We start from the raw sequence: 24269 nt of genomic DNA, 5'->3' as shown, positions 1-24269 counted from the left end.
ACTGCCAAAAAAACTTAAAATGCTCTACAAAAGCATCATGCATAAATCACAAGCAGTGGTTTACAACCGAGGCTGTTTTGTTTCTGACACTTGACCAATACAACTAAGGTTAGTATCCTGGGATTAGTCCTGGTTATTCCCCGAGCGTAATGGTTACATCACACACTCATGTGTTCGTTGAGAGAGCACGTGAGGACACAAAGCATCATGCGTTTGCTTTACATATATTACGCCTGTTTAAGAAACAAATCAGGAGGAAATTGTATGAAAATTTGGCCTTATGTCAACGTTTTTATGTAGATTTTTTGTCTATTTTTGGATGAAATGTATCGGATATCTCAACTTCCAATTGCAGTTCTGCGTCCATACATCACATTCTTAAAATATCCAATTATGGGTAGCCAACAACAACACGTTGCCGGCGTAATCTCAAATAAATGTGAATTAAGTAATGTGGGGAAATGAGGATAAGCGAACCGTACTGAAAGAGAATGAGAGATATGGAAATAACAGGGGAATGCAGGACGTTCTTTAGGACATAGCATTACATTTAAGAATCATTTTAAAACAGTGGAAACTAAAATCATACCCTTGTGATCAGAATGATTAAACCCGAATTATTGTGGAAAGATTCACTTTCTTTAAAGTAACGACATGCCAAAGTTTTCTTATCCACTTCACAGAGAGCCACAGTGTTTGGCTCAGATTGACCTATTAAATAAATATTCAATTAGGAATTCCAAGCCATGACCCCAACACACCAAACTCTGCTTGACGGACCTATATATATATATATATATATACACAAATATAAGTCCTTTGTGGCGGACTTTCTATGGTTTCCATGGTAACAGAAATTGTCAGACACCTCAGAATTCTGTGATGAAGTCCTTCATCTGAGATTTGTCTATGACACATAAAAAAATCTATCACACAAAACAATGTCTGAGCTCACCCTAGGTCTGTCTTTAAAGGATTATGAATTCGCTTTCTCTACATAGAATAAATGAATGGGATTTCATTCTGGAACTCGGCCGTTGCTCTTTTTCATCACAAAATAATTAGTACCGGAGGACCCGGTGGTCCTTCAAGCAGTTTAAATGAAATGTCCTGCATATGTGTGAAGAAAGCATTATTTGGGGACTCAATATTTAAATTCATAAAGGAATGCCTCGCATCTCTGTTCCACCTCATGTGAAAAAATTCTGAATATTCTGTTTAAATATGATGTCTAACAAATGTGATGTTTAAAAGTCGGGGACGGCAGATGGAAAATCGTTTTTGTAACTCTGGTACAAAACATCTTTTCGTAAGATTTATGTATTTTGTACGATGTCCTTGACAAATAAACTAATTAAACTAATTAAATAATTAAAGTGAAATTTCTATGGAAGATATACAACGGCAGCCTAATATCGCTCATACTGTATTTGTTCAAAGAACTCCAACCCTTTTTCCAGGAATTAACCGGAGCGCTCTGGAATTAGAAAGCATTAATGCAATCATTTAAGTATGTGATCAAATTTGCACGCTTTGTCGCACATGCACACTGAAAGGTGAAGGTTATTCGAGGTAAGAAAGACACTAATGTTTGTGTATCACACTGAAATACAGAGAAATGGGATTTTATTCCATGCTGCTTTGTTACTGTGGTAACCCAAAACAGGCCTGCTTTACAAAGAGTCTTTATATTGTTTCTAAAAGGCTTTCTCTCCTTTATAAAACACAATCCGTACGGCACAAGAAAAGCATGTGCTGTTTGTGCTATTTTTGCATTGGTATTGTATTTCTCATTGTTAAAATGACAAAAAAAAACGGTCTGAGCATTAAAGGGATTGAAAGTATGTGCCAAGGTCAATTAGAATCCAATGCAATTATGACTCAGTAAAGTCATTTGTGTGTTATCCACCGAGCAGTTTTTCCCAAGAATAATCAATAATAAGATGCAGATAGTACAACATGCTCTGAGGTTTGTTAAGAAGCTCATGGATTACGGTTCAGCCATATCACAGCTCACAAGCTTCATGTCTCATTCAGCATTAATAAGCGTTAATAAATCTGCATGTATTGTTATATGCATCATTGCATACAATGTACTGTAAAGTAGCCTATTGTGTATGTAAAAGTACATTTTTTTGTCGTATTAATCTAATACGTTTTGAATTGTGAACTAATGTGAGAGGAGATTACGAAGGACAAACCACTATATGAGCATTTGCACAATGTTAAATCATTTGAAATTGTTGTAAGATGCTGGAAGAACATTTTGTTTTGCAATGGCGTCTGTGATGTGCAATCCTGCGGTTGGTTCGGGCGTTGTTACGCACGGTTCAATCCGGGTGAGCTCAGGACCCGAGATAAACTCAGAGAAGAATATGAGCGGCGGTTTATTGATGAGGACAGACACTGATAACACGGACGAGGACGATTGCGGTGCTTTCAAATGATATAATAATACATATTATTAATATTTTATATTGTATTCAGCTGCTGGTTGAAGTGAAGAGTGAAGCGTTTAACTGGAAGGTAAGCAGCGGATATAATGTATTTTTATTCTTAAAAACCTTCATATATACAGGAAATAACGACAGGCTATTTATACATCTGACGAATACAATTAATGTTTTTAAGTGGGAGCGCGTTTTTCATCGCGCGCGCAGACGTGTGCGTAATGTCGGACGTTACGTTATAAAAGCAAGAAATGAAGGCTCATGTCCTACAGGTGTTATAGTTTATTTACTTTAAGAGCTGTTTGAATTTACTTTATTCGAGATTTTCCTACTTATTTATTTAGAGATCAAATACAAGCCATAAACATTTGCATAAATAAATTGTTCATTCAACATCACAAAAGATTCTTGTTTTTCCGATTTATAAATTGCACTTTTGCATACTTAAATCTGTTTACATGTAAACATGTTGCCATTTTGCGTTCATGCTTTACAGTTATGTAATACGAGCCTTCATAAATGCCTTACATTTCCGCTTTCAACCACCAGGGGGAGCTAAAGATTCTCAAGCTCCAAAAAGCAAAGAGGACCAAGAGTCATTCAACAGACAGAGTGACTAGTCAAAGGATGAGGGACCAAAGCATCACGTTGGCAGAGCCGGGTGTGATGTACCCGGAAAACACAACAGATCCGGTCGGTCAGGATGAAGCGACATCTTTCACAGAAGAAGCAGTGTCCATCCTGACAACCAGCAGCATGTTGGCACACTCTTTTCTCATCCATCCCAGAGGTCTGACGGACAAAGATTCATCTGACACTGACGGAAGGAGCAACAGTCTCAAGCGTGATTTTAACCCTACTGAGAAAAAAGACGACAGTTACTGGGACAGACGCAAAAAGAACAACGAGGCCGCCAGGCGTTCGCGTGAGAAACGGCGTATGAGCGATATGGTGGTGGAGAACAAAGTTTGGGCTCTTCTTGAAAACAACACACGTCTGAAGGCAGAGCTACTGGCGCTTAAATTCCAATTCGGTCTCATTAAAGATCCCACAGATTCGCCTGCGCCACCCTGTTTCTCTTTGACCCAAGCATATATTCCTGCAATACACAACTATTGTCCCAACGCGACCCCACACTGCACCCATCAACACCCACCATCGATCGCACAGTATGGTTGTCCGGATGGGCTGCAAGGCACGCAAGACACATCCAATGCGTCAGAGGATGGTGCGTTCTCCATTTCTGATGATGCTGTAGGTGAACATATGAGATCATCGCCTTACAGATGTGAAGAACAGCCAGGATCTGTACTCACTCCATACATCCCTGCTGCATATACAAATTCATTAAATAAGATGCGGAGAGGGTCATGGTGGCAGGAGAACCTGAAAGAACTTCCACATAAACTGCGCTTTAAGACGTCAAGTGGATTTGAAGGTGTGGGAGTTCATCTTCCAATGGAGATGGAAAAGAGTTCAAAAATGTCTCGCCCCTCCTTGCAGTCAGGGTGCAGGTGGACAGAAGGTCTCACAATGGCACCAACCAATTCAATATCACCTCAAAATAATCATACAATCCAAAAGCAGAACAGTGCTATTCGATCTCAACTTAGTTCTCTGAGTGAAGAAGTGGCTGAGCTTAAAAAGTTGCTTTTACAAAAGCTTCTCTCAAAAGTGAATGCAGATCAGTGAGCATTTTTATTTAAGTTTATAACATTTCTATGTTGTCTTAATTGTTATTTGTAAACATTTAGGTTGTAAACAAAGTCACTGAGTGCAGCTGTGACACGTCAGAGGAGACCTGGCCCTCCCGGTTGAGTCTGGTTTCCCCCGAGGTTTTTTCTCCATTTATTTATCATTGGAGTCCGGGTTCCTCGCCACAAGGCCACCTGGCACTTGGCTTGCTCACCTGGACACTGCTATATTAGATAATCTTAAAGGTTCAGTAAATTCCGTTAACATTGCTTTATTAGAATTATCTTACTTGTTCTATAATCACCATGCACTGTACTGTGTTTTACCTTTTCTGTTTTTCTCCTGTAAAGTTGCTTTGGAGCAATGCACATTGTGAAAAGCGCAATATAAATAAAATTTAATCGAAGTTTGTGTAAACTGCGAGACGCTTCAGAATTCCTTTGAAGGCAATATAGTTACTTCTTAAACCTTTTCTCGGTTTTATTCAATGATGTCTGTTTATAGCTGTGTGTTAAAAGGTGTTGAAACTGTGATAAACAGTATCACCGTGATCTAAGCCAAATATAAACATGTTTTCCCATGAGCTTAACACCTCTAACCAGATTAAGACAGATAAAGCTGTCGAAGCAAAAAAAAAAAAACATCAACAACACAACAATGATAAAATCAAACATTCTTTACCAAACCATATCCTTTACAACCCAAGGTCCTCATGCGCCTACACGCTTGCCATAATAATAACCTCCAAAGTTGAACAGAGTATAAAATGTCAGATATCAATGACTCAATAACTAATTTCAGCTTTTTATTCATTCACACGACAGTCATGAATTTGATGGATTATCGCTAGTTACGTGATATTAGGTGCGGGACAAATGCATGCAAGGTACAAAAGACAGAAAGAATGTTGCCGAATGTATTTCCTCTAGAGGTTCCCACAATCCTTGTTTCTGTGAGACAGTTTATGTTCAATGTCAACATCAGCACTTCTGTGGCTATTTTAGGCTGTGAGAGACAAAGGTATCGATTCGCAAATGCATTTGTGTTCGCCGTTAAACATGCAAGCGATGCAAAAAGAAAGGACAGATAAGCAGAAGGAACCGTTTACAAGCTCATGGGCCCAAATTCGTTGCATTTTGACATCATGTTGAGTAGAATAATTTACCCTATATGGATTGAGAAAGTCTTGGACTAGTTTTAAATAATATTGTATAGTTTAATAAGACAAACACTTTAATAGCAATGCTTTAATTTCTTAAGATGCAATGCGGTCACTTTGGAGGACATTAAATAAACAGTTCACCCGAAAATGAAAATTCTGTCTTCATTTTCTCGCCCTCAAGTTTGCTTACAAGCATTCTTCCAAATATTGTTCTGGGTGTTCATCGGAACAAAGAAATGTATACAGATTTGTAAAACACGGTGTAATTGATGATTTATTTTTTATTTTGGGGTGAACTGTTCCTTTAAGCGTCAAACAACTGAAGAATAAAAATCGAAAAGGTTATAAATTGTACCTTCGGGGGGGAACTGCCAAGCTTTGTTTGTAGTGTATACTGTTTTTGTGGACGCAACAACTGTGATAAAATAAAGTATTGCCTATTCTTCACTTAAAACAAAAACAAACATCATTGCATACTTTTTTCACCCTTCCAAACCTGTATGACTGAGTTTCTTTTGTGAAACACAACTGAATTTCTTTTTGAGAAATGTTTGTTTGTGGTTTTGTGATCATACAAATGGAAGTCAATGGGGTAAAATTTTGTTTGTTTATCAACATTCTTCAAAATATCTTCTTTTGTGTTCTGCAGCAGAATGAAGTCATACAGGTTTGGAATGACATGAGGGTGAGTCAATTCCTTTTCTTTTTAAGTGGATAATGCCTTTAAAATTTAAACACGTTGAAAAAGTGATTCACTTCTTTAAAATTAAAAACTACATTTGACATCTTGATCTTTAAAAGCCAATGTCCTACATGTATTAGACATTCTGCATTTCTAAATAAAGATTTGGGTGGGATTTTAAAATATTGACCCCACACATAATTGCTTTTCTTGGATCTCCGATCTATTGCTGGACTGGCGAGAGAGGTTGCCTAAACAATAAAGCTCCAGAGGATGTCACTACTTACTGATCCAGATAAACACACATTGGGTTCTTTGTCTCTACCGGCACCCCTGATCAACCCCGCTCGCAAGGAGGGGTGTGAGGGGGGTAGGAAGGGAAAACCAGTTGCTAGGCAGGCAGCATAACGGTTGCCTAGGGAACTGTAGCAGACGCAGCTGTGAGTGAATCGGGAGAATGCGAAGGGGGAGGGATAGGCAAGTTCAAGGCCAACACCCCCATCTGTATATTGTCCGTCATCACCTCAACAGATGAATGGAGAGTACATTAGGTGATGGTGGCGCAGGCCTTATGTAGGCAAATCTCTTGATCCCGGCCGGTTGCATTACTGCTGCATGGTCTCTAACACGATCCAACGATGGCGGTGGTTGGAATTAATATGTGGAATTGCTTTGTGCCAGGTATCATTTGATTCTATAGGTAAGATGGTACAAATGTCATCATCATGACCTTTTATCCTTGTTGACATTTTCTTTCCTTAAAACAAGGGTAAAGTGCATATACATGTGATGATTACACAAGCAGATATATAAGAATAACCAAACAGTTAAACACGTACAACAGTTTGTTTATGCATAAATAGCCTCTTCTGAGAATCGTACTGGCGCCCATATCAATTTTCAGGTCAGGGAACTTGCAGAGAGTTCAAGAGGAAGAAACTTTACCATCATTGATGTTGTGTAATATTTGCGCAAACACACACACACAAAAGCATGCACACACACCAAAACTATGCATGAATGTATAAACAAATAATGCTGAGAATGTTACTTGAACTTGCCTTCCTGTTCTTGGACTGTATCGTGTTTTGAAACTGGCACAGTGAGTACAGGACAGGCTTTCACCAAACAGTGAACCACATTTTTGGAAAATAATTAATATGGATAAACTCAGGACAGACAGATATATAGACACACACATAGATAGAATACTGACAGACAGACAGTATTCTTAGACAGACATAGAGATTATAGACGGAAGAACAGATAGAATATTGACTGACAGAGACAGAATTTTAAGACAGAGGGACTAGACAGATATATACAGAAAGATAGACAGAATATTGACAGACGGAGAAACCTGTCGATGGTCAGAAAGACAGATAAATAGATTGAATAGTCACAGGCGGATAGAAAGTTGACAGACAGACACACAGTTTGTAGTTTAAGACAGACAATCAGACAAATCTATTGACAGATACAGAGGGAGAGATAGACAGAAAATTGACAGACAGATATATTATACTGTCAGTTGGTCAGACACACAGATTAATGGAATACTGAAAGACAGACAGAAAATCGACAGGCACACATGTAGTATTTTTTGAGACAGACAGATAAATAGATAGACAGACGGATAAAATACTGACTGACAGACAGACAGAAATAGAATACTAACAGACAGACAGAAAATTGACAGACACACATGTAGTATTTTTTTTAGACAGACAGACAGATGAATAGATAGACAGACGGAAAATACTGATATACAGACAGTATTTTTAGACAGACAAGGAAAGATGCACTGACAGACGGACAGAATATTGACAGAAACACTTGTCAAGACAGATGTACAAAAAATAGAATATTTGCAGACAAATAGAATATTGAAGAAAGAAAGAAAGAAAGAAAGAAAGAAAGAAAGAAAGAAAGAAAGAAAGAAAGAAAGCTTATTCTCTGAGCCAGTGTCTTTACGCAATAGTGAATATTTACGCAACAGTTTCAAAGTCTCGTAACCTCTTTCTCTGCGAGAAGCTGAAGTGTTGAGCACACAGAGAGAGAGAGGCGAGTTACAGCACACTGGCCATTCACCGCAACTGCCGTGTCTGTGATCGGTAACCGACCGCGTGTCGTTACTGTAAACCGCAATAGAGCTTCTCTGACCACCTCCGTCTCCTCCGCGATCATTTCACCAGGAGTCGAGGCTTGTGCATCTATAGCCACGATGAACAAAAACGTGACTAGGCACCCAAAGCTCCGTGTTACGCAACCGCTGACCTACTAACACACATTCGAGGACGACAAGGAGAGAGAGGGAGTGCGCGCGCGCTCGTGTGTGTGTAGAGGAAAACTGGAGAAAAGCCTCCGACATAACATAAGGACGAAGAGGGAGGGAGATACGGCGAATAGCAGCACATTCAGGGAGTCGACACAAAGCCGGTGAGTGGATCACAACCCACGCGGGACATTTTCATCCAGATTCGAAGTTGTAAGCGAAAGATAAAGAGAGAAAACAGAGAATCGGGACAAGGAACAGTATTGAGAGGCGCGGAACACGCATCCACTGAAGAATAAAAGCGGAGTGTTGCGTTGATCAACGGGAACGTGATATTTCACATCGGTGAGTTTACGTGAATATGTCAAATGTTATTATGTATATCTTGCGTTATGTCTGTTGTATTGAATATACATTTTTCTGTAACAGGCTAGGCAGTTGTAGGCTAGGCTTTACCTTGCAACGTGGTCAGGGTATGTTATTGTTCGCATGGAAACCGACTCTGGGTCGGCGTGACTCTCAAACGCTTCGTTGTGAAATCATTTGAGGTTTTTAAACGGGTTTCTTTGTCCTTCATCTCAAACGTGTCTCCGTGAGATTTTGGGGACCATTCGGTCGCGTCAGTTCATCTTTCCATTGTGCATCGCATGCATATTCACATTCAATGTCAAGTCGATACGGTCGTGGCGTGGGGGAGGTGATCGTTACGAAATCCGAACGCACGAGTGGTCGTGGGGTCAGTTATTGTGTAAGCGTGGCGGCGGCACAAATTCCGCGTAATTCGCGAACGCGTAACACACGGGGATAACGAAATTGCACATCGGCGTTTCTTTGAAAGCGTACGGTTGTAAAATAATAATGCGTGGCGCCCATCAGGACAATGCGATGCCATGCATTAGATTGTGTTTAGCGGCCACCCAGCGTGACGCGAAGACTTTTATCTAATAACCTAGATCATCTCAAAGGGATTTTTTTAAGTTGAATTACTCAATTGTGACGCTTAACAAATTCTGATATTTTTTTATTATTTCGCCACTTCTGCTCGGTTTGTTGTGCAATAGATAAACTGCTTCAAAACTTTTGGGGAGATGAGTGGCAGGTTTATTGACGAGCACTAGACTACATTCAGATTTTGTAAATAGCATACTTGAAAATGTACTAAATGTTTTGCAGTTTGCTTGTGTAAAATGCGAGGACACATTTTTCTTCGTGTGACGTATTGAATTGTGAAATCCTCAAGCTCTTCATAAAGACTGACTTCTAAAGTTAACAGTTCCACCACTCCCTGCTCAGCAATGCCAGGAATCTAAAACCGCCTCACATTGCACCCAAACATCTTGTAATGCCAAGCATCCCCTAGAAAACCCCAAACTTTTTTTAATAATGGCTCCAACCTCAGAACGGATTTGCACTAATTCAGGTAGAAAAAAGTGTATTCCTACACATAATCGCATTTGAGGAGTTTCCAAATGCATGACACAGACAGCTTTTGTGTCTCCGGTACTAACCCCTGTCATTAAGAGTCTAGCCAGCACAATATATCTCACAGTCATATTGGCCTACTTGGCCTTTAGGTCGGAAGAAAAACTGGAGGCGTAACAGTTCTGCATGCATGTGACTAGGCAGACACATGCAGAGAGGCTTCCAGTTGTAAACACTATCCATGTGGGACGGCGCATAACAGTGTGTTTGCTTTGACCTCAACCTCCTGAATTGCGGTCTCTGCTTCTTTGAAAAGAAAGTTGCACATTGAATGTGGTCAAAAATATACAGTATCAAATCTTAATAGTAAAGAAATTAGATAGCAATCGCTTGTTAGACATTCAATAAACGTCCTACAGACACCATAGCTCAGCACGTCCTGAAATGATTCCTCAACTATGGTAACAGTCTGGCACCGAGCCACAACCTGCGGTCTGAACTGCGCAATACTGTTTTCTCGGCTGGTCCCAGAGGCATTACGAAAGCACGACTGTGTTTGACATTTGCAAGCATCCTGACGCAAAGACAAAAGCCATAATTTTGTAATCATTCCAACTAACTGATCACATTTCAGAAACATACTTCAGCAGAAAACGCACATCGGTGCATCGCTGCTGTGATTCATGGCCCACTTTAATCTAATATTCTGCTGCTGACGTATTCTCTCCTTTTTCGTACCTCCGCAGTGCTGGTAAATTCCTCTCTCGTCCCCCAATTGGAATCCTCAACCCCTCCCTCACCCGAGCACACTATTTTTGGTCGGCGCTATAATTCCTCACCGCTTGCTCATGCGCGCACACTGTCTCTCTCTCAGACACGCACACACTGTTGCCGCTCCACTGACCTATTTTACTGCGCGCCATTGGATTGGGCCAGCGTGCGCACGCACGTACCATACGTGTTTACGGAGCAGGCGGTTTCTAGGTCAGTGGGACACATGCGCACAACTTCCACTACCCTTGCGTTGTGTTCCTACTGGCGGGGGTCATACGTGAACTAAATACTTTGTCATGCCATGTTTACAAGATGTTACGTAATCCTCATGATGATGTGAGGAGGACCGGAGTGCAAAAAGTGACCCATGAAGATGTAGAAGTGTTCCTTTGTTTTATAAAATCCGACTCAAAACAGGGCACTTAGAAAGTTCTGCTTTGGATAAGGAAATATTTGTTTCCATTTCTAAGAAATATTACTCTTCTTAGTATGGGACTGTTTGTGCTAGAGATGGCGCAATAGTTCTGGGCGTTATGTAACATGAGATTCTCACGATTAGCTGTAAATATATGAGATAACAAATCAAGACGTTGTAAATAATGACTGGAGCCAATAACAAAGACAAGTCATTATTCTCAAATACAGAATAATGAAACACAAATCTTGCGCTGCAAAATTAACTAAAATAAATCAAATTGAACAAATTCATCTGAGAAAGTTTGGCCTCTCATTGTGCGTGGAATTCGCTATTAAGAAGTGCTTTCAGTAACCCTTGATTTTGCACAACATTAGTAAACAGTTAATCACATTACGTACTCATTCTCAGTGAACCAATTATTTTTAGTTATGATATAAATAAATGATGTTTGGATCTCAAATAAACGTTCAAATGGAAATTATTAAACAGCACAGCTTTAGTTCCTTTCTGTGATGTCTCCTTATATCTCTGTCGACCCTTTTTTCCCCCCAAACTTTCCATGAAGTCTGGTGTGATATTATGTGACTGTGCTGGTTTTACATAACACGCGGCATGATCTCTACGTACATGTTTCATTACTCTACTGACCTACATTTTTCTAGTGCTCCAAGGACACTGGTGGAATGGAACTTTTTAGTTGATGCCGGGATTAGAAATGTACTGCTGGGTTATATGCACCGTTTAAAAAAGAAAGCATGATTTCACATTTAGTCAAAGCTGAAGTGTTTGAAATAAATGTTCTATTTTGACGAAAGTATGTACATACAGCTACATCACCATTACAACGAAATACAAAGATTTTGTTCAGTTTTTCTTACTGTTCTATTTTTACCTCAACTGTATCACGTATTTGTTTAAGAGTTCCTTTAGACACATTTTCAGTAATCTAATTCCATTTCATTGTCTCTGCAGATCTGCTCAACCGAGACTGGGACAAAACAGTGTGCCAACACCGACCTAAGACCAAGATTATTCTATATCGCCAATAGGACACAACTGGGCATCAGCAGTTTCTGGAAAAGCCTGAGTCAACAACTTGTATTGTCTTCAATCAAACAAAAGCAGATCAATCATAAAAAGGGACCTTACCCTTTTTTTAGAGGAAAAAAACACAGAACACAAGTAACCAATGACGGTTGTTTTTGTAGCGTTCCATCTTTTTCTCATCTTTTTGACCAGTCTGGACACTTGAACGTTTTAAGACTGGTTGAAGTCAAAGAAAAGTACTTCAAAAATTCAACACAGTTTCTGATTTAAACTGCTTCACAGGTCAATAAAACTCTTATTTTCAATGTTCACGGAGTGTCAGGTATACAGACCGGCCTCAATTGGACCACAATGGAAAGCCTAAATCTTCCAGCCCAAAACAACAGTGCCAGCTTGGACACTCTAGAAACGTTCTCAAACTACAGCGAGAGTTTACCATCACCTCAAACCTCCAACCCGGGTCGTCAAGGCAGAGCATCAAAACCCAAACCCAACTCATCCTGTCGGCGGAAGCGCGAATTCATCTCGGATGAGAAGAAAGATGCGTCCTACTGGGAAAAGCGGCGCAAGAATAACGAGGCTGCCAAAAGGTCAAGAGAGAAGCGGCGGCTCAACGACATGGTGCTGGAGAACAGAGTCATAGCACTGAATGAGGAGAACGTGCGACTGAAGACGGAACTCCTGCAGCTGAAATTAAGATTCGGACTCATAAGTTCTGCCTCCTACATGGAAAAAACACAGCAGATCAGCAGTAGCACTGAAGCAATGACTAATGGTGCTAATGGTACCGGCGCAATGTCTGGAAATCCATATTACTCAAGCAGTGGATACTCGAGTGCGTCTCAGGTCATGATGAACTCTGATTCCTCAGAGGCTGAGCAGCCAACTAGAGATGAACGGCACTCAGCATTATCCAAGTACTCTCCCTGTGGATCACTGTCGGACATGTCCGATGGCTCTTCAAGGGACAGCCCTGAACCTATAAACTATGACATTAAGCATGAGAGCTCTGCAATGGACATTAACAGGCTCGAGGCAAGCGTTCTTAATGGCATCTTCAACGGTCATCATGCACGTTTAGAGACTCACCAGCCAGAAGAAATGGAGCAGCAAGAGAGCATCAATGCCCCAGCCCCTCCATCCACAACACCCCAAAGAAGTGTCATCCTCTTCCGCTCTGGGAGCAACTCTTATCCCGTCGAGAGCCAAAGGGTTGAGGACATTGAGCAGGTGGTGTCCCAACCACAGCAAAATGGACAAATTGCTCAGTTTTCTCAAACAGGGTGCCGCCTGCCTTTAAGACCTGATGGTTTAGAGACTCTTTCAGAGGTGGCACAGCAGCTGGCCAGGAGGTCTTTGGATTCCCCAAATTTTGAGTTCGCCAATGGCAAGGCTGATGCTGGGGAAAACAGACGGTTTGTCATACAGCACAAAGACCAGAGTGCTCAAGGACAATGCAGAATCCATGTGCAAGACACCACCCAAAATTCTTTTGCTCCAGACCTGCTCAGCGAAGCCGGGAAAGCCCAAGTATACCAGCGGACGAATCCCTACCTCTCCACTCTAAACGAGGAGCCCCCGGTGCTAACATTTGAAGGTTGCCCAAGAACAGATGGCTTCTATCAAGAGCACTCCTCCTCAACCAAGGACACCTCCTCTAGTGACGGTGACCCCCGCAGTTCAGACAAGGAAGCCTCTACAGACGATGAATCTCCCTCATCCTCTTGTTCTGATACCGGTGGCTACCACGCCATCCACCAATCAGTGTCCTCGCCCACCATGGCCAACGGTGACGTTTGCCAATATGGGGACAACCAAGGTGAAATGAAAGCCATGGCTTTACCACACAAGCTAAGGCTTAAATACAGGGCACTGTCCAATGGTGGCTGCCAAGATGTCCCCGGGTCAGCTACAATAGCGACATCGCCTGATTTCGCTCTGCCTCAGCACCCGTACCTGGCGTTAGCACAGGTTAACCAGCAGCATGGCAGCGGATCTGGAAGCAAGGATGGAGAGAGTGAGATGTCAGAGGAACTTTGCACACAACAATCTCCCTCCAGAGAGAAGGAAGAGGGAAGGAAAGACAGTGGAAAGAGAGTATCAGGAGGGCGAGGTAACAGAAACGATAAACTTGACTGAGACTGTCGGCTAAGACAGGACTTGATCGATGTCATCTTTACCATCCAATAGAAAGAAAAAGGTACCAATTAATTGCATGAAAGTCAATTGCTTATTCTAAACAACAACTACAACCAGAAAGTGTAACTTGGGTTCCTGGTCAGTTCGCTTGTCAAAAGTGATGATGTGACATTTTAATGCAGCTCTGTTCTCACTTTCTTTCATAAGCACTTACTTGTATGTCAAATGAGTTAATAAGATGGAAAAGGGGCTTTTTGTCCTCTTTCACATCAAACGTATACCATGACTCTGTATAGCAACTTTGGACTTCTTGTCTCCACCTTTGAATATTAACATATCTCTGCCATGTTTTGTAGCTTAGCCTAGTTAATAGGTAATTTCTGAACCCAGTACTAGACAAGTTCATGGTTTCTCCCTACTGATTTCAGAAGGAAAACTCAAGAGATGTATGCCTGTCTCACTCTCCTACTCTGCCTTCTGACCTTAAACATTATTTAAGCACTTGGATTATAAAATACTGTGACATAACTAAACATATCATATTTGTGAAAAAGAAAAATGTCGGTCTTTATGAGTAGAAAAGTGGGAGAACACGTCTACTTTTTAGCATTTGGATTCTTGTATAGTTCTGTCCGAATGTTTCTGTTTGATGCTTCCAGTATGCTTTTAGTTCATCGAGTTCCTTTTATGTATCACATTGATTGAATGATACATGAATGTCTCCTCGTAGTGTTTCAGTCAGTCGTAGGTCAACGCTAACCAGTGAAAATGACCTTTCACCTCTTGTCCATCACCTTACTTTATTACATCACTGTAAAGGAGCCTGATGGGTTGACCCGCTTTGAAGGTCACTGTGACCAATGTTTTTATTTTAAACATTGCAATCTGCCTGACATACAGCCAAATTAGAGTCGAATCCCTTTGAGAAATGTCAATCTGAGCGAACGCAGACTGTACAAAGTGTAAGATATATCATTGCCGTCTAAAGATGGTCTCGTCCTTTGTGGTCAGGTTTCAGAGATGCCTCACATGCTACCTCATGAGAATAAATTGTTGAGGTTACGCAGAACTGAAAAGTTATCTTCTTCTTAAAGGGGAACGAGACTTTGATGTGTGTAGCCCATTGCATCATCATACCCATCGGTTGTTGCGTATAAAAAAAGTTACCACACAGTAAAATGCTGCAGCACACAAGTGTTACAAACTCAGTAGTAAACGTAGACACAAATCGAGTCCCACTAGTCGTCTTTGTAGATTTTACCACAGCTGTAAGCTGCTTCTGCACTGAATTTTTTTCATCCGATTTTATACAAACTGTGTTTATTTTTCCCAAACAGGTGCCTGGCACTGGCCATTATGTAAAAAGTGTACAGACAAATTCTCTTTTGAGTATTTTAAGTTTGTAACGAGTTTATTTTGGCATTCTATAATTATTATTATTAATATTGTATTTGATTTTGTATTCCAATGCTATTATTCTTTTCTGGTGTCCGTTGTCTGTTCACCTCAATGTGATACAGTATGTATGTATTTTCATGTACTGTTCATCTGTTTCGCCTCTGTACCTTGGTGTATTGTGTGGTATTTACTGAAGTTTTACGAAAAAAAGATTCTGTTTGTAAAAAAAGAGCCCACCTGTCAAGGTGCTCACAATGACACTAAAGTGGCAAGAAAAATAAAACATGTTGTATGTCAAATTTAAGCTGTCTAATGTTGTCATGTGTGCATAATACAACATTTCCCATCACTCAAAAAAAAACAAGACATAGTATATTATTCATACTAAGGTATGACAATGAACATGCATAGAAACACTTTGTACTCCTACAGGGAGAAAGAGTCATTCGGTATGATGTAACACTGGCCAAGTCACGACACTGCTCAAAGACACGAACACCATGGATACTCAGCCCAAAAACAAGTGTACACACACACACACACACACACTTCTCTCTTCCAAAACCGCACTAATGGATTACATTACCAGGTAATAGCAAATGATACAAAGTATGAAAGCCCACAAGATACTTGGAAAAGAATCGTGATGTGCTTCTTGAAACAGGTCACAATGTCCGCTGCTTTTAAAAATATACTCGGTGCACAACTTAAAAAAAGATATGCAGAAAACATATCACATATCAAATTATGCAATTAAAAGAATGCTACATTATCTTAAACTTTCCACTCCCCAAAATGTGGATTTTTTATCATTCACGGTTTATTAATCTACTGGATTTGATAGAGTGCCAGTTTGTTATGTGACTTACCCTTTCCATTAAGCATTATGTAACAACACGCAGCACTTACGCAACCTGCTCAAATTTCAACGCGTGTTACCTGTTCAGCTCTGATTCACACATAAATAGAAAAAATGTATATGAATCCACAGTTTCTCACACAAATATTTCGTTTACATGTATCAGATCTCGTAATTAGTGTTGATGATGCTACATGACGCACTGAATTGACGTTGGCCGACCGGTTGCTACGGCAGCAAGAGCGAAACGCAAGAACAAAAGCAGGGTGACTTTTAGCCAGAGCTGCAGTGCTATGTTCTCCTCCAGGGTGTCTTTCATTCTTTGTTTCCCCTTTTTCCTGATTTTTTAAGAATAAGAATTGAACATGCAGAACCTTACGAAAGCAGGTCAATAGAAAAGTAGGTCAGTGTGGATGGGAGGAGAGGAATGAGAAAAGGGGAATTCAGAGAGCGAGGGTGGGGCGAGAGAGAGGATGTGCAGACACGTCATTCAGCCTGCAGAGAGCTTAAAAGGGAGTATGCAGTGGGCTGCAATGTGATCCCATTTATGTCTGTATACTACGCAGATTTTAATGGTTGAACACGGTAAAGTTCAATGATAAAACAATAAACCCACAAATTAACAGTAAATCTCTTAATGGTCTTCAGGAATGTACGCTGCACGATGTCTAAAAGGCTTTTTAGTCTGCCCCTTTTATTACCTTTAACCTCATCTTCAAGTGTACTCCTAGACAATGTACGTATACAAAATCTTTATGTCTTCTTCCCTAAAATGATTTAAGATAACATTAACATTAAGTGACTGTTCAAACCTATTATCTTGGCGTGGTCTATCAAGTTATGTAGCACATTTCATGTACTTATAAGTGCTCTACACAATCGTAAAAGACACAACAAAGAGTAAGAACAAGAAGAAAAGTAAAAAAATGAAGTGGGAAGTGATGTTGTTTTGTCTCTGAACATCTGCAGAAGCGCTGGGATTCCAGAGCACAGCATAACTTTGGTTACGTAACCCAGCTGCCTGAGATGTAGGTCAAAAACTAGAGAGTGCAAACAAGGGAGGAAGTGTCTCAATGAGTGTCATGTGAAAGAGTATTAAAAACGACAAATCAGTGGGGGCATTTGTGTGTACGTCCAAGCTTGTATGTAGGTCTATGTTATATAAAATCAGTTTCAGTATGGTGTGCGTGTGAGTGTATAATACACACTACTCGAGTAAATCAGAAGTTTTATAAAAGGCGGCGTGATTCACACAGATTATTGAAAGGGCAACACCGAATGTAGGTCAGTCAGCCTCACCCACCCCGCACCTGATTCTCTCAATCCTGCAGGGTTTGACACGCTTATGTCATAGGGTTATTCAACATTCTGTATTAGTGATACTTACAATAATATATATTAATATTTTGGTTACAGGGTTCTATTGTGTCACACTGTGTCCACAAAACAAATCTGTGCTATGATAGCTTAGATTGTTTGTCTTGTTGAGGAAAGTAATCAGACTTATGTTTCTCAACTTGTGAATAATAAAACTAGTCAAAACATCCCATACCTGCACTGTCCTGTAGCTCAGTGGTAAGAGCATTGCGTTGTGGGTTTGATCCCTGGGGATTGCACATACCTGTGTAGAAATGAATAGGATAATACAATATAAGTCGCTTTGGATGTAAATATTTTAAATAACTATTTAAAAAATTGCTCAGATCATGCTTTGGCAACCACCTACCTCTTGCACCATGCAATGACTTTTGCATTGAAAGGCATACTCACACGAGTGGTTCTCAATCTTTTTCTTCGTAAGGCCCCCCTTTGTGTAGGGTGCATCACTTTGTGCCCCCCCAAATAATGACTTGTGATTTTAAACGTATAATTTTTTTTTTAAACCAAAAACTACGTTTTACAGTTTTTTCATAGATTTGTATGTATTTTTGAAATACCACAGATTTACAAGAAAAACAGGGAAAACCTGTAATTTTTACAGTTAAAACTGCCCCATATACTGAAGTGTTACCATAAATTCTAAACAGTAGTATGCGTTCTACTTCTCTTACATAGACCTACTGTACATAATTGCAAATGTGGCATGTCACCTAGTCTTTCAGAAGATTTGCATACTGAAGTAAGTACACAGCAATATTCTACTCCCTTTATTTGATCATTCCTTACTCTCTTTCTCAAGTCTATCAATCTACCTCCTCCACAGCATCTGGCAGTCATTAATTAGCCACCATTACCTTCAGCTTGAGTTTAATCGACATTTCCTGTCATTATACACTCTTTTGTAATCACTTCTTCTAATCAAACCCAAAGCTTCCTAAACAAAGGGAAAATAAGAGGAGGAGGGATGTCATATTGTGAAGTATTCCTCCATCTCCCATTGAATTCAAGCGCAGACTGTATGCAGCAATGAGCTAATGGACTGAGGTCTGGCTGCATGCTGCATTCCTGCTATATTTACATTTATTCATTTGGCAGACGCTTTATCCAAAGCGACTTACAAGTAGTTTTCTACAGTGACACATTACTGCAGAGCAATCAGGGGTAAGGTGTCTTGCTCAAGGGCCCTTCAGTCATGACCTGCTGGCACTGAGATTAGAACCAGCAACCTTCTGATCACAAGCCCAACGCTCTAACCATTAGGTTGACCCCTATATTTAACTACTTGATATTAAGAGTACCCTTATGGAAGGTGTTTGCTCATGAGACTGACAGGCCAACAAAAAAACACCATTTCATTCAATTCATTGAAAGATGTTGGGATTTTAACACCATGTAAAAGTCCAGTCTAAATAATCGTCATATTAAAATGTTGGATGGCGAATTCTGACAAATCTGAGTACAGTTTGTGAGATTGTTAAAGTTTCGTTTGAAGAAAAGACACATATAAGGTCCCAGATTAAAAAAGTCCATTGCCCAAAGTCACTCATTAACATTCTACCTAAAAATATTTTTGTTCCTCTCTTCATAGTGTCTTAAAATAGCTTGACACTTGAGTACATTTAGATCTTAAAAGTAACTATGTTTTTTGTATATTGGGTAGGTACAAAATTAGTGCTTGTAATCGAGAACTTTACGAAGATGCACGTGTATTATAGTGCACTTTTTCCAACCTGAGATTACTGGGAGAGAAAAGTAAATATTGTTTTGTTGTGTCATTTGTTTCTCAACATTTGCTCAAAAAGGAGAACAATGCATTTATTTTTTAATGGGATTTGTAGAAGCTGTGATCTAGAAATAAGACAAATTTGTGCATAATATTGGAAACATAACCATGGTTAAAGCAAACATCAGTCAAGTGGAACAAGTTGTACAGAGATTTTTGAGTAGGCCAGCCAAATAATAAAGCAAAGCATCTTACAAAATGATCTAGGGAAACTAGGGATGTCAAATTATGAATCACGATTATCGCATCCAGAATAAATGCTTGTGATTACATTATATGTGTGTGTACTGTTCATAAATATATTTTTTATATATTAACACATACACATACATGCATATATAAATATAAAATACAGAAACTAAAAAATGTTTCAATATAATTTTTATTCTTGCTAAATATAAATAAATGCATCTAAACATTTCCTAAATAAAGTATGTATACATGAACGTGTGCGTGTTTGTTTATAAATACAAATTTTATATGCAAACAAACTTTTATTCTGGATGCGACTGAATGCGATGAATCATTCCTTTAATCATCAATCATTGATTATGCATCCCTAGTTTAAACAGCAACCACTTAGGATTTTTATTCGGTTTTATTGTTACGTAAACAATCGTTTTGATTTTAGTTTTAATAATATTTTAAATTAGCTTTTATTTTTAGATCTTTAGTTTTTATGTTAATTCTAGTTCAAGTTTTAGCAATTTTTGGTATTTTTTTGTCATTTTATAACTTATACTATATAATCTTAATTTATTTCTAAATTAGTTTTAGTTTATTATTATAATTTTAGCGCGTTAAACTCATTTAAATTTATTTTTGAGGCAACATAACATTTTTAATGTAGTAATGTTTTTCCCATAATGTTTAGGTTATTATTTGATTAGATTTCCATGATCAAAGAAGTTTTCAAAGTTTTAATTTTAGTAAACTAAAATAACCTCGATGTAAAGCGAGCAGGTTCCATCCCTCATATTAGACAATGATTCGATTATCTAAGTAAATCTTTGCAAAAAAGTGTCTTTGCTTTGTTGGAATGAAAGGTTCTAACAGCACTACACCCAACCCTGAGAAACCGCTTATGTATAAGTGCCCTCTCATGCCATACAAGCTGTTTTCAATAGAATACATAATCAGCACCACAAATGAAAGCTCCAGTATTATGCCATACAGTCAACAACTGTAAATAAACCGACCGACCATTCCATTACATGAGCACAGGAAAGAGATTGCACACATAATTTACACTGATGCATTTGGCAGAGGCTTTTAACCGCCATAGGCAGCATGCAAGGTATGCATTTTTTATCGCTTATTGTGATCCCTGGGAATCTAACCCTTGATCTTGTCATGGCCAGCACCATGCCCTATAAACTACAGGAAAGCATGAATGAAGAATGCCATCAGCTTTAAAATAGTTACAAAAGGATGTTGTAATCCTAAAAAAGGTGTAAGATGAACTGGTAGGTTTGAAAAGTCAAAGAAAGTGCGCCAAAAGCGGGGACTAGATTTCAGCTCCCCCATTAAATGTGAAAGATAAAATAGGCCACTAGAGCAGTGATTCAGCCCAGAGTTATGCAACGAAAGCACCGGGGGTATTGACATATTCTGCGCATGTGTAAAGTGTCTGTGTGCATGAGGGTAAGTGGGGGTATGGCGTAACAGAGAGAGAGAGGTTGTTTTTCAGGCATCTGCATATGTGTGAATATGACTGACATATGTTGTAAGTAAATGCGTGTGGATGGAACAGCTGTCTTCAATGAGAGGCAGGGGACCATACGGTTTGTAGGCAGATTGTGTTACTTATTTTGCATACGATTGTTTAAATGTGAGAGGCAACTAAATGCGTGCTGACCTCTGTAATGAAACCACTTCACAAAACAGGCATTAATCTGCAATCGTAAATCAAGATATCCTAGGGTGTGGGCATTGTGCCGTCACCGTTTCTGCATCATTCTTCCACCAACAAGGACACTTAACCTTAATAGAGCACTTTAGCTTTATGATGCCCCGACCACTATACCCTTAACCCTATGATCAGAGTTACTGTTATGGATTAACAGTATCACTTTTCATAGGTGGATTTATTTATTCGGTAAAAAACAGTGCTGTCATGAAGTTTATCCTTGAAACCCAGTGTGTGCACACAGCGTTAGCTACACATTAGCTGAAGTTTAGTTAACCCGATTATCCATTAGATAAGCATCTGCGTTCACCTTCTGTTCAGTTACCTGTAGCCGACAACCTGTCCGTTCCCCCCACGTTTATGGCCCAGCACAACACTCCCTGATATAGCTCAGTCCTGACCTACATTCGCAGCAGACGGACAAATGTTAATCTTACAGACATGATGCTGATTTGTAAAAGTAGTCTGGAAATGTTAGTAATGAGGGACCAGAATATCTTTTGGCCTGAATCGAAACACCCTAGCAACCTGCAAAGAACTCCCTTTTTAGCAATGCCATGACAACCACCAGAGCAAAATGAATGAATATGTTTTCTTTCTTTCCCCAACGTCCGGTTAAATACTGCTAGAATGCAAATAACATAACATAAAATGACAACAACATAACATAAAATTACAACACAACACAAGTCAACTTAACTTATAAAGTGTCTATGATATTTTACCATTAAAAGTAGACAAAATCACATGCATCCAAATGAATAAAGTATGAATTAAGTATTGGACGAGACTACAATAAAAGAAACATCACTTATACTTTAAGTGTAAACTTCCTAAATGAATTATGCACATGTGCAAAATTTGTAAACTCTAGACTATCACACGTTGTTGGCCTTTATTTCATAAACTAGGTTCTCAGAAACTCCCTAACAATCTCTCTCTCCTTTGCTCACTCAGACACACTCGCATCATGCCAAATAAGGCATTTCTTAAGGGCGGTCATGCTGTCTTGAACTCCTCTCTTGTAAGCGAGTGTGACTCAAGGAATCATCATAATGAGTTACAGAGCTTCACACCTACAGCCAAAAAACCGTGCCGAACACATCGCAGAGCCCGAAGTGACCGGCAGCTGTAGGGAGGAAACTCTCTGACTCACAGGAACAACAATATAAATCTGTTTACAGAGGCAGTCGCTCACCGGTGCCCGCTGGAGATGATCAGTGTTTCCCACCCACAACCCGAACGCTTTTTCCAACACCTCCGCTGTTGACGCCGAGGGCTCACATGAGGCCAGTCGGCCAGTGTGAGGACACGCCTGAAAATGTAAAGGTAACTGAGGTCAACATACAATTACATGGTCGCTTACTCCGATGAGGCATTCCACATCAGGCTATAGATTGACTGTAAAATATCCTCAACCAGTTTTGCTTATTCCAATGTATTCATGCATATACAGTACACTCATGGGGTGTAAAAAAGTCATGCTGATTTAAATGCAACCATGCCAAGACATGCTTTTGAATCTCGTGGAAGACATATTTATGCATTTGAAAATACCTTCTGGCGTGGATTTAAAATAGAACTGTTCTAGGAAGTATCAAAGCAGTGTGTTTCCCATTAGCTGCTGTGTCGAGTCCAGACAGGACGCGGGAGAGATGGAATCATTTAAGTGGGTTAATCAACAACACCCGGAACATGGGCAGTAACAGAGTATGATTCTCTCAGTTTGGGTTACTGGGTCAGGAGGGAGATCGGTTAGCATCACGTGAAGTACGGAAGGGTACATAGGTTAAAGTATAGTATAATATATAATAAGGAAATATTGTAGAGATAACTATGTGGAAAATCACATTGCTTTGGCATCATTTGCCAACGCACTCATGCCTATTGCACGACATTTAAGGGATAGTTCACAAAAAAATGACAGTTCGGTCGTCATTTACTCACCCTCGGGTTGTTCCAAACCTGTATAAATGTATTTGTTATGATGAACACTAAAGGAAGATATTTGGAAGAATGTCAGTAACAAACAGAGCTCATCCCCCATTAGTATGGAAAATAAATACCATGGGAGTCAATAGGGTATGAGATCTGTTTGTTACTGACATTCTTCCAAATATCTTCCTTTGTGTTTAGCAGAAAAAACGTTTTGTACAGGTTTACTTTGGAACTGAGGGTGAGTAAATAATGACAGAATGTTCATTTTTGGGTGAACGATCCCTTTAATAAGGATAATCTCATAGAGATCTATTGTTTTTAATGTCAGGCTAATTATACGTCTTGATTCAATCCCTGCCCCAAACCTGACCCTCTAAAACATGTGCACGCCATTACATTCACAGTCAATGTCTATAACGTTTACAGGCCATTTTTAACTAGTCAGGTCACTAGTCCATATTCAACAGGTTTCACTTGTTAGTGACGCCATTTTTGAATACAGAGGATATTATAGACCTCACAAATAAAGCCAAATCTACACACACCTGTGATACTGCTTCCAGCTCTGACTGTAGTTAATTCATAATATCTTTGAGAGAAGTATGAAAGTAATACCACCCTTGGTTAAAGTAACCACACTTTTATTATGTAAAACTGTAGTAAAAATGTATTACCTTTCCTATTACTATTGTTCTAACGCACATTTCGTTGTTAAACTATGGCTACCGTGGTAAAACTATGGTACATTTCCGTAAGGGCAAAGTTGGGTGGCACTTAACCCTAAAGTGAAAGACATGAGCAAATGCTTGAAAAAAGCTGTAAAACAAACCCTTAGAAAGAATTATTCTTCATATTACGAAGGAAAGGTGACCATGGTCACTATAGTAAGACAATTGAACATTTGTGGCCACTATGGTTGCACTAGAAAAAGCACAATT

The 24269-nt window shown here is 39.5% G+C and overlaps 3 protein-coding genes across 4 annotated transcripts in view; 2 read left to right on the top strand and 1 right to left on the bottom strand.

The window, feature by feature from the left end:
* The window catches only part of LOC306896181 (uncharacterized protein), a 38320-nt gene that overhangs the window by 13436 nt on the left and 615 nt on the right, over positions 1–24269 (bottom strand). Inside the window, exons 2-3 of one of the 2 annotated variants that reach the window (XM_079459926.1) lie at positions 22592–22708; positions 17874–17942 (exon numbers count right to left, since the gene is read on the bottom strand). In XM_079459926.1, coding sequence (XP_079316052.1) covers positions 17874–17940 — 67 coding nt within the window. In that variant the 5' untranslated portion in view covers positions 17941–17942; positions 22592–22708. The remainder of the gene's footprint in view (positions 1–17873; positions 17943–22591; positions 22709–24269) is intronic. The other variant, XM_079459928.1, reaches the window with a different exon arrangement.
* Positions 2355–4566, top strand: nfil3-3 (nuclear factor, interleukin 3 regulated, member 3). The gene is made up of 2 exons (XM_079460765.1): positions 2355–2526; positions 3000–4566. Exon 2 carries the CDS (start codon positions 3078–3080, stop codon positions 4140–4142), a length of 1065 nt encoding a protein of 354 aa, XP_079316891.1. The 5' UTR covers positions 2355–2526; positions 3000–3077; the 3' UTR covers positions 4143–4566.
* Positions 8004–15814, top strand: nfil3-5 (nuclear factor, interleukin 3 regulated, member 5). The gene is made up of 2 exons (XM_079459925.1): positions 8004–8609; positions 11851–15814. The coding sequence occupies exon 2, from the start codon at positions 12277–12279 to the stop codon at positions 14062–14064; it is 1788 nt and encodes a 595-aa protein (XP_079316051.1). The 5' UTR covers positions 8004–8609; positions 11851–12276; the 3' UTR covers positions 14065–15814.

Source organism: Barbatula barbatula (assembly GCF_947034865.1).
Source record: "Barbatula barbatula genome assembly, chromosome: 7".
In the NCBI taxonomy this organism is placed as follows: Eukaryota; Metazoa; Chordata; class Actinopteri; order Cypriniformes; family Nemacheilidae; genus Barbatula; species Barbatula barbatula.
Note: the sequence above shows the minus strand (reverse complement) of the source record. Positions and strands in the feature narration are given on the sequence as shown.

Bases quoted from the DNA above. Each gene is read 5' to 3' on its own strand.
- nfil3-3 (XM_079460765.1), top strand. From the start codon at position 3,078: ATGAGGGACCAAAGCATCACGTTGGCAGAGCCGGGTGTGATGTACCCG.
- nfil3-5 (XM_079459925.1), top strand. From the start codon at position 12,277: ATGGAAAGCCTAAATCTTCCAGCCCAAAACAACAGTGCCAGCTTGGAC.